The 11666-nt window shown below is 42.3% G+C and overlaps 1 protein-coding gene across 1 annotated transcript in view; it reads left to right on the top strand.

The window, feature by feature from the left end:
- Positions 1-11666, top strand: part of LOC101644736 (calcium-activated chloride channel regulator 2) — a 41009-nt gene that overhangs the window by 3428 nt on the left and 25915 nt on the right. The window contains exons 3-6 of the mRNA XM_004699279.2: positions 2979-3126; positions 6543-6651; positions 7861-8020; positions 10035-10262. Coding sequence (XP_004699336.1) covers positions 2979-3126; positions 6543-6651; positions 7861-8020; positions 10035-10262 — 645 coding nt within the window. The remainder of the gene's footprint in view (positions 1-2978; positions 3127-6542; positions 6652-7860; positions 8021-10034; positions 10263-11666) is intronic.

The following is an 11666-nucleotide window of genomic DNA, read 5'->3' as shown; positions in this document are numbered from 1 at the left end:
TTAAGTGGAGAGAAAATGTTTTGAGAATGATGAGGGCAATGAATGTACAAATGCGCTTTACACAATTGATGTGTGCGTGGATTGTGAAAAGGGTTGTATGAGCCCCTACTAAAATGATTTTTTTTAAAAAGAGAGAAACAGCTCAGAGCTTCAGTAATGGCAGGCCTTCGAGATCTGCCAAAACAGCAGAAGCAGAATAGCAGAAGGTGTGTGGTATAGTTTCCCTCTTTCCTTATTTATTCCACTTGATATAAAATGATCAGGGATTGCTTTAAACAGCAGCTCTCCTTCGAGGTTCCTGTCTCAGACATGGAGTGATACAGCGATCTAGACAAGGGCCCTGTGTCCTCCAGAAGCTCACCACCCCGTTACTGCTGAGTCACGGCCACCTCACGATGACCCAGCTGGGTCAGCGCAGAACTGAGTCCACTTTCAAAGTCTAGTAGCTGATATTTTTTTAGAAGTGAATTGTCAGTCCTTTCTTCCTGGGCCCCTTTGGGTGGTCTCTACTCTTCTTTCAGTTATTAGGTGAACACATTATCTGTTTGCACCACCAAGAAACTCCAGAGAAGTTCGAGACACCTGAAAGAGGGTTTTTATTCCGGAAAAGAGTTACCGTCTTAGAAACCCACAGGGGCAGTCTTACCCTGCCTGCCCCATGGGCTCACTATGAGTCTGAATCGGCCTGATGGCAGCGAGTAAGAAAAACACATGGAATATGATTGGCTGAAAGCATTGAACAATGCGTGGTGGTGAAGGCAGAGGAAGCAGAGAAATCAGGATAAACTGGGGAGAATCTTAGTGTTCATTACGCTTCAACTAGTATGCTAAGAACTTAACACTTATTAGCTCATTTATTGCTCACACCCCCGAAAAGGCAGGCTCTGTTATCATGAGTTAGGAAACTGAGACTCAAATTAGGTTTGAATTTTTTCCTGAGTCAAATTGTTGCCAGGAACAAAGGTCCAGGGGCACTGATCACGATTTCAGCCAAACACAGAGACCAGGTTCACTTGAGAAACATTAAGTTTATTCTATGAATGCAAGGCTGAAGGAAACAGTAGGGTTTGCTTCCTCCAAACTGCTCAGTGAAATCTAGCAAGCTGTATATCCCAAACTATGAGATAAGAAGCAGGTTTTGCAAATGATCACACAAAAGTTTTTCTCTACATATATTTTTTCTAGGCCAGACTACCATTCCCTGAATCACCATGCCCCACTGCTTATCTAAATGGGGGTTGTTCATACTTAATATGTGCATGTTAATGGCCTTGCTCACTGCCTACTTTTATAAGAAGATCATCCTTACTGATTACATTTAAAAGGAATTTTTTTCCTTTAAAGGAGAAGGCTGTCACATTTTGCATGTCTAGCAGATTAAATCTTAAATTATGGCATAGTCCTAATATTTTGATTAACAGCAAGCTAATGCCTTCACTGCCCTCTATCAAAACAATTAGTAATTTATAGAACCAGGATTTGAATCCACGTCCGTTTTCCTTTGTACAGTGCTGTGTTATCTCTATCTTTCTACAGAGATTGCATTGATCAATTTAACCACAGACGAATAAAGAAGTATTAGAGACAGGCAGCATTCAAAGTAGGCTGCCAAAGTAATCTCCATCCTGAAAAGTGAGATGGGTGACTGGACAGAGAAGCTAAACAAAGAAAACAAAACAAGGAGCGGGGGGGAGGGCTGGATGTCACTGAATGCTATTCATATAGCCGTTGGATGCCAATTCCTTAACTTTCCCAAAGCCAAATAGCAAATGCTTAGTGATTCTAATGCACCGGCCACGCTTAGCTGTGCAGAGGACACAAAGGCATTCAGGGGCATTCCTGTCCCTTGTGAATTTATGGTCAAATGCAGGCAGAAGGAAAGTGGGGAGGAACAAGAGTATATTATTGTAGTCAATGAATTGGAATAACACCGCCCGCCCCCCACACCCTGAGGGGTCCATCTCATGCAGAACCGTGTTTCCTATTTGCTTCTGGAAATTGTCCAGATGCACGAGGGAGAACTTCTTTTGTCTTTTCTGCAGATAATGCCTTTCAAGGTCCTTGCCTTGAAATCTTATCTGTCTGAAAAAGGTATACTCACCGTTAATGATTATAAGACTAATTATTGGCTCATTGCCCAAAAAAGAATCTAGAAATTCAACAAATGAAGACAAAAAACTTTTTTCTACTCCTCTATGGCATATATCCACCATATGAATATACAGTGATAATTTTATGTGCCTACCCCATCATGCTATATCTATTGCCCCCAAATCAGTTATTCTTTTTACGGTAACAGCATACTTAACTCGCAGGGGCAGGTTCTGCGACAACATGTTTCTCTTTCCTCCTACAAATTAAAACAAAAGCAATGTTGTACATAAAGTTGGTTATCTTGATTGTTATTTCAGTAGATGTTGACCTCAGTTTTGGACAGCTTGTAAGTGTTGTATTTTCAGCAATGTTGATTGAAATGGTGAAAGTAGAAGATGAAATGCCAATCCATTACAGTGATTATTTGCTTATCTGATTGGTGTGAGCATGAAAGGACAGGGTGTAAAAGAAACAGGTCCTGTTGGAAAATTGTTCTCAAGGGGCTGTAGCTTTTCTGGATAAGGTATAAATGTTATTATTCTTCAAATATCTTTATTAAAATATTTTGCTTACACTTAATAGTGTTTTATAATGCTGAACTTTGAGAACAGTTTATTCTGGAAAATAGGAAGATCAAATGAAAATAGCAAAGCTCCACAGAATTTGATAAGATTTTTAAATGTAAATGCTTTTGAAAGCATAGAGTAATTTTATCGATATATAACTGTCAGTGTATTTTATACTACATCTAAAAGATCTTGTTTAGATTTTTTAATTGGGCATAATTATACGCAGTAAAATACACAGCTGTGAAATGTCAAGTCCAAAGTGCTGTATACTCATCTCACCAACATCCCAGATATCACAAGGTATTTGTTTATCAGGCAGACATCATCGTGGCTGACTCCTATATGCATAGTGATGATCCATACACCCTACAGTACAGAGGATGTGGAAAAGAAGGGAAATATATCCATTTCACTCCTAGTTTCCTACTGAATGATAATTTAACTGCTGGCTATGGACCACGAGGTAAGTTAAACCATCAAGAAACAGCGACTGGGCAGTACTATTTACAATATCTTGTGGTAAAGCTTGGCAGTTTGGCCTTACCCGGCAGTGCGGTGTAAGAAAGGCCTGGCAATCAGGTTCCATAAAGATTACAGACCAAAAAATCACTACGGAGCAGTTCTGCCTGTAACACATGAGTCAAAATCAACTCGATGGCCACAGGCTTGAGGTATGTGCCGGTTGTGTTTCGTTTTTGTCCTGGTGCTTGATGCTAAAGGGGACTCAGAGAATCTGAAAGCTGCAGGGATGTTCCGTGTAGATGGAGAGCGAATCCACATGTGTATGCAAAGATGGTGAGCAAATGACGTAGAGAGAGGTTCACTCCAAGTTAGGGCGCACTCCAAGAAGTCACGGAAAGGAGAGACCTTGCTGAGCCAAGGGCGGCCAGAAAGGGTCTCACAGAGGAAGGGTCTCAAGGGTAGCTATCACTTTGACACATAGCGGAAAGACGGAAACCAAACCCACTGCTATAGAGCCGATGGCGACGCGTAGCAACCCTACAGGACAGGGTAGACCTGCGTCCAAATTTCTGAGACTAACTATTTACAGAGAGAGGAAGGCCCACCTTTCTCCTGCATAGGAGGAAAGGAGACAGCAAACACTGGGAAGAGTATGAACAATATTCCAGGCACATGTCAGCTATGAGGAGCAGTTGACTGGTGCAGAAAGACTGTGTACTAAGTAATGGGAGAAAATGCTGAAATGCCGATAGAGGTTGAGACATGGAGAACCTCAGATGCCCATATGAGCTTGTCACCTCACGGCGTGGCACCGCCAAAGCAGTGCTTAAGCAGATGAATCTGCCTGTGTGGATCAGACGGAGGAGTGAGGTAGAAACTAACGACCACGTGAAGCATTAGAATCCAGGGAGGCGGCCATTAGCACTTGAACCAGGAGTGGAGGCAGTGAGAATGTGAGCAGAGGTACTACTAGTAAGACTAAGGAGCATTTCCTGCTCTGTTGCTTTTCAAGTGTGTGTTTTTTTTAATCATTTTATTAGGGGCCCATACACTCTTATCACAATCCATACACACATCAATTGTGTAAAGTGCATTTGTACATTCATTGTCCTCATCATTCTCAAAACATTTCCTCTCCACTTAAACCCCCGGCATTAGGACCTCATTTTTCCCCTCCCTCCCCGCTTCCCCCTCCCTCATGAGCCCTTGATAGTTTATAAATTGTCATTTTGTCATATCTTGCCCTGTCTGACGTCTCCCTTCACCCACTTTTCTGTTGTCCATCCCCCAGGGAGGAGGTCACGTATAGTTCCTTGTAAACGGTTCCCTCTTTCCTACCCACTCTCCCTCTACCCTCCCTGTTTCTCCACTCACACCACTGGTCCTGTAGGGCTCATCCACCCTGGATTCCCTGTATTTCCAGTTCCTATCTGTACCAGTGTACATCCTCTGGTCTAGCCAGACTTGCAAGGTAGAATTTGTATCATGATAGTGGAGGCGGGGAGGAAGCATTTAGGAACTAGAGGAAAGTTGTATTTTTCATTGTTGTTACATCGCACCCTGACTGGCTCATCTCCTCCCCGAGACCCCTCTGCAAGGGGATCCCCAGTGGCTAAGAACGCTAGTGATGAAAGACATTGGAACAGGAAAAGAGGACGAAGGAAGAAGAGGTCTGAGCCGCTAGACAGTGACAAGCAAGGGTGGGGGCGGCCATGAGGATTGCCCCGCGTGTTGGTCTGACGTCCCTCACTCACTCACCGCCATCAATTCACAGCGACCCTATAGGACATCCTTGTACCCTGGGTTTCTGAGATTGTAACTGTTTACAGGAATAGAAAGTCCAATCTTTCTCCCAGGAAGTGGCTAGTGGTTTTGAACTGCAGATCTTGCAGATTCCAGCCCCATTTGTGACCACTAGGCAACCAGGGTTTGTCTGAACCAGAAGGAACCAATATAAAGGGGAAACACACAGTGTGGTTTTAGACAAGTTGATGGAAGAGTAGTGGCCTATGCAGGGAGAAAGGTTCAGCCTACCATTGGGGACAGAGGGCTGGATTGGGGGAGAGAAATCAGGGCCAGAGGCACGGTCTTTCCTAGAAGAGATTAGTATTTAGTGAGTGGGATCTGAGGGAGAAATTGTAGCCAGGAAAGATCAGCAGGTCAAGGGCTATTACATTCTTAATTTTTGTGTGTGTTTATTTTTAACATACACTAGCACCTTTAAAAAAAATCATTTTATTAGGGGCTCATACAACTCTTATCACAATCCATACATACATCAGTTGTGCAAAGCACATCTGTACATTCATTTCCCTCATCATTAGAGCCTTTTAAATGATACTTTCATTTCCACCCCAACTAGAATCCATGGAGGTTTTGTTATGTAATGTATGGCGCAACATACCCTATAAGCACACTTCATCAAACACTTCACAAAATTCTATATAAACATTGACACCCACACCCACACCCACACCCGGGTAACCAGTAGGGTCTTGATAACCTCCGCATCAGCACGTCTGAACTCCGTGAGTCAGCACAAACTCTCCTTCAACACCTTCACCTCGGACGAACTGTTCTCCCTTTCTTTGTTCTAATGACTAAGCATTGCTGAACACACCCCAGCCTGAGTCAACTCGGAAACTTCCTGGGTTCCCAGAACGTAAAAAATTGCATAGGGAGAGAACAGAGAGATAACTTTCAGGAGGGAAATTTGGAACATTTTTAAGGAAGAGAAGCGAATTGTAGCTTGGACTTTGAGGAAAGTGTAAGATTTAAAGAGAGAAAGTCACAGAGTAGCGGAAGATGAAGGTGGGGGGTTCTCAGAGCTGGGCTGAAGATGAGCACATCAGGGAGTAAATCCCGAGACAGGACCGTCCCAGCAGGAGATGGTCTGCTGGGAGTCTCATTAAGCACAGTGTGTGAATCCCTGCTCTGCATAAGAGACTCTCATCACACAGACTGAAGAAGAGGGAAGCTGTGTTAGCTTGCTTGGTTGTCTCTGGCCCTCTTTGCCCAAACCCTAAATGTAGAAACCTCTCTGAAGCGCAGTAGGAAACTGTTGAACAGCCTCTTCAGGGAAAGGCGAGGATGTGGCACTCCTCATTAACTTCAAAGACACGCAATAAGTAAGCCCCAGACGGCATTTACAGGACTAACCGTGCTTTCCCACCCTCTCTCCCATTACGGTAGAGGGTAGGGTAGGAAGAGATGGAAGTGGGTGGACGAAAGACAAGTGGGAGCGAGCATTGCACCTCAGCTCTCCGAAATGAGTCCAGACGTGAGGGGCTGCAAAAAGTTCATGGGCCAATTCCTTTATCTTCGAATTTGTTTTTCCAAAGATCTTACATCTTGACGCATCAGCCAGACCCGCTATTGAGGTGCAGAACTCAAAAGCAAAAGCCCTTTCTTTCCCAGGCAGAGTCTTCGTCCACGAATGGGCCCATCTCCGTTGGGGTGTGTTTGATGAATACAACAATGAGAAACCTCTCTACATAAATGGGCGACATCAGATTAAAGTAACAAGGTTAGTGCTTTTTCTCGTGCTTATAAGTCATTGTTTATTCATTTAACTTGGGAGTTAAGTTTATAACAGCAGCTAAAACATAGCTGATATCATTTGTCCATTTAAAATTTTTATTATAATTTTTAATAATTGATAAACCTTCATGGGGTTCAGATATCAAAAGCGATATCCTTAGATGTCTCCTTCGCACTGTTTCCATCTTTGCATCCCCTCTAGGGGACTACTTTTATTGTCTTTGCAGTATTTCTTCAGGAAAATTCATATAAATATGAATATATATTCTTCCCCATTCTCTTTTTAAAATAATTGCATAGTATCCTATTGTGTGGCTATATCGTAATTTACTTACAGAACTAGCCCTATTTTTTGGCCACATTGTTTCCCATCTTTTAGTACCAATAATACTGCAGATATTACCTTTATACGTGTCATTTCTCATGTATGCAGGCAGATCCATAAACCTACTGAATATCTCTCAAGAATCACTGTATCAAATGCCGCCCTTCATCTGTAATTTTGCTTGACATGCAGATTCCCCTCCACCGAGGTGCTGCCTTTCACATCTACCAACAGTGTCGGAGATTGCTTGCTTAGGAAAGAATCCTTTTCACTGTCACATTACATGTTCACACGCCTCTTCTGCTGCTGTCCAATGAGGGGCAAGTCCAGTGGAGCACTGAATCAGCATATGCCGCTGATACCTCTAACAGCTCTTCATTTCCTGACATCTTTTGCTTTGCCCCTAACTAAATATTGTAACTCCTGGCAATGCAGAACCCCTTCATCAAGATCAAATACTTCAGAATACATCAGAGGCTGTGTAAAATAGCTCTATAGCAGACAAATATATAAAGATCAAAGCTTATTAGTGGTTACCAAGTAGTCACTGGAGGGAGGAGGGAAGAAGATACATGCTTAAGGGTCACTAAGCCTCTCTAAAGAGTGATGGGAAAATACAGGAATGGTTGTGTCACGGAACTGCACCTGTGAAGATTGTAGACATGGTACTGTTTTCTTGTTTCCTATTTATTTACCACCGTCACAACAAAACTACAGTGAAGAGCATTTCTAAATGACTGCGATTTCTTAATATAGCAGTATCAAAATTGTATTATGTGTCTTTACCATCCTTAAATTCTTACATAATCTAATAAGGACAAAGCCTCAATTGTTTCTAAAATAGACCCTTTTTCACCTTTCCGATTTTAGGTGTTCATCTGACATCACAGGCACCTTTGTGTGTGAAAAAGGCCCTTGTCCCCAAGAAAACTGTATTATTAGTAAGCTTTTCAAAGAAGGTTGCATGTTTATATACAATCGAACCCAAAATGCAACTGCATCGATAATGTTCATGCAAAGCTTCTCTTCTGTAAGTATGGCCTTGGGGGACAAACTCCTGCAAGAGTTTTAAAATAAGACGGTAGTCACTGTATGATAGAGCTTGGGGCTTTATAGTTCATCTAGTTCTTATGATGATCTAGCTTCCCCAAATGTGGGTCATTAGAAAAGTTATTACTGGCTTTCTAGGGAAGGTGATTTCATAAGGGAATCCCTGAAGACCACAAAATAAATTGCTCAGAAAGCAGTTGCTTGACTCTTCCATAGGAAAGTCTATTGGATTCATGAGAGGAATATCGCACATGATCTGATTTCCTCTCATTTGAGATCATGGACCACATCACATTTCAATTTCATTCCTTATTTCCTTTCCTTGTTTTGCACCATCTGGAAGGTCACGTGAAAGATTGGGTATTCCCAGAGAGACGTTAGCTAACACCACTCTAACTTTCATGGGAATGCAATACTTGCATCCTCTGTGCAGTTTATTTTCTCTCTGAGGTAAGCAGCATGGGAAAGCCAACTTCTCAGCAGGAGCCTACTTAGGGAGCATTGCACCAGAAAGGAGGGGGTTGGGTGATTCAAAAGTTTAATGGCACCAGCCTCCCTGACCTGGCTCATCGATCCATCTTCACAAAAACCTAACAAGTCTCACTCCTTGTTCACGCCGCTCCAGGCCTCTCATGGAGTTTTCTTTTTGTTCCCAAGGCTGACCAATGCTTGTTGGAGTAACACATTCTATTTTAGATAAGTTTTTATCTTCTACCTTTTTTGTTGTTACGTTGGCAATCATTCTGCATCATGAAGGTGACTTCCTGCATTTCTGTTAGACCCACAGTGGTTTTAATTTATAGCATGTTTATTCTACGTCAACCTCATCTTTCGTGTTTGATCCATATTGTTTGTACCCTAGACTAGGTACTATCTTTGTGATTCTTTGAAAGATCTACTGGTTAGAAGCTAGTCAGGAAGGCTTCTCAACCTTCTAAGTCAGGAAGTGGAGGGAAAGAGCAAAGGTAAACAAATGAGCAACGCCGTTCTGTTCCTGTGTGCTCAGCCAATGGAGAAATGCATGTGCTAAAGCAGTTATGAGCCTTTACAAGTGTCGCTTCCTCTTTTATGAAGTTAGAGGTGGGACGAGGGGGTCTCCCAGTTCTAAACCCTCATGGTTCTGTTAGCAGGAAATATTTACTCTTTGTAGGACTGTAGCCACTGGCAATATATGGTGCCACCTCCCTTCCCGATGCAAACTACACTTTTCAGAGGAGAGCCCAAGCTGCCCCTACACAGCAAATGAACAGCAACCACATGAACAGAAAAAGGCCACAACACTGATTCTGATAGACAGCAGCCCAGTAAAACAGAGCAGAACTGCCCCCTAGGGTTTCTGAGACTGTGCATCTTTAGGGAGGGACTGCTTCATCTTTCTCCGGTGAAGTGGTTGGTGGATTTGAAAGGATGCTCAGTTAGTTGTACAAAACTTAACCCACTCTGCCACCAGGGGAGATGGTAGAGATTTAGGAACAATATATGAATCATAGCTATATTCTCCTAGAGAGTAAAATCAGGAAGTAGAGTTAAGTGGTATTTCCTTATTCTGTTCTTACAGAGATCAATATTTGTTTATAAATCAATATATATTGACTAGTCAATAAAGGTGCAGTTGACATAAATTCTAGGGAATAGGATGACCAAGATAACATCTCCTGTGAAAAGGTTTGGGGTGTTTTCTTTATATTCTTCTGAGGAAACTGGTAGGTTATTTTGTTTGTCTTACATTAAGGTAAATGGTCTACTCTCTAATTGCAAGTCACTCTACTGATCTCAGTACCAAAAATGGTGCTAAGATTTCATGCAAAGGGTGCCAAGGTTTACTTATAAACTTGGTTTCATTCTTGAAGTAAAGAAAATTACTGTAAATTTTATTTCCTATCAACTTACCCTTTCTTTTACCTGCTATCTTCTTAAGAATAGAAAATACATTTTAGTATGGGAGGGGATCTTTAAGTACTTTAGTACTCCACTAGGCTTTGTGCTTTTTCCAGGTGGTTGAATTCTGCAATGCAAGCACTCACAACGCAGAAGCTCCAAACCTACAGAATCAAATGTGCAGCCTCAGGAGCACGTGGGATGTCATCACAGCCTCCGCGGACTTCAACAGCAGCGCTCCCAGGAACGGGACGGAGCCTCCACCGACTCCCACATTCTCTCTTGTACAGGCTGGCGAGAAAGTGGTCTGCTTAGTGCTGGATGTGTCAAGCAAGATGGCCGAGGTAACATTTTGAACTGAAATAATTGTAAATCATTATTTTTCTGCCAGGTTTTTACATTGTATGATTTGGAGGTGGGGGTAGCAATAAACGTGTTGGAATCATCATGCACCTTATTCTCTTGAGCACAGGGAAAATGAATTCAGTACGTGGCGCAGCAGTGAGGTAACGCGTGTACGTGAAGAGAATGCAGTAGCTCCTACTCATCACTTTTGCTACTGAAGGCAGCCTTTCCCAATCCAGCCACTGCTCCAAACTCTGCCACGTGACAGAAGGCTCCTGTCTGGCCACATTTCACTCCTAGTAAACATTCGTGGCCGACGAAATAGACAGTGACTTTGTACAGAGTAGGCATATCCAATGTGTATACATTTTCCAGATGCCATTGTGCACAGGAAATTATATCTCAGTCATCTGACAATCTAGTTCTGGAACTGTCAGATAAAGGTTACAGACATACTAGTCTCTGCAATCAGTTGCATATTCTTTGAATCCTGACTCCTTTGCTTAGTGCCTATATCTGATCAACATACCTAATCTCTCTGAAGCTCGGTTTTCTTATCTGTAAAGAAGGGATAATAATTCCTACTTGCAATTATGAGATTAAAAAAAAGCTGTCATTAACCCAGTTATGACTCACGGTCACCCTATCGAGGGTTTCCCAGGCTGTGAATTTTCACAGAAATATATAGCTTCATCTTTCTCCCTCACAGTGGCTGGTGGGTTTGAACCACCAACCCTTTAGTTAATAAATCAGTGCTTGACCCCAGCACATCATGGCTTCTGTAGATTTTCTGAGGGCAATCCCTTCTACCATATGTCTCTTTGGAGTATGTCTTATTATCTAGATTGAATTGTAGAGAACCAGTGACAAACCCAGTCTCAATGTGACAAACCCAGTCTCAATGAATTCCATGGATCTTTGAATTCTAGGTCGGAGAGAAATGGAGGAGGTAGTCACATATGTTCTTCCCCCTGTCGCTGGCCTTGATGCCCCCACCCCCAAAGAAAGAGACAAAATTCACTTCCAGCAACGCAATTCTTACTCAAAGCAACCCTACAGGACAGAGTAGAGCTGTCTCTGGGTTTCTGAGGTTATAAAACTGTAATTTTTTCATTTTTATTTTATTTTTATGTCAACAAATCATTTTATTGGGGGCTCTTACAGCTCTTATAACAATCCATACATCTATTGTATCAAGCACATTTGTTCATATGTTGACATCATCCTTTTCAAAACAATTTCTTTCCACTTGAGCCCTTAGTATCAGTTCCTCTTTTTTTTCCTCCCTCCCCCACCCTCCCACCTCATGAACCCTTGATAAATTTCAAATTATTATTTTCCTGTCTTAAACCATCTGCTGTCTCCCTTCACCCATATTTCTGTTGTTGGTCACCCTGGGATTG

Source organism: Echinops telfairi, unplaced genomic scaffold (assembly GCF_000313985.2).
Source record: "Echinops telfairi isolate 266 unplaced genomic scaffold, ASM31398v2 ScPeMD7_443;HRSCAF=831, whole genome shotgun sequence".
NCBI lineage: Eukaryota > Metazoa > Chordata > Mammalia > Afrosoricida > Tenrecidae > Echinops > Echinops telfairi.
This window is presented reverse-complemented; position numbering and strand designations above follow the sequence as displayed.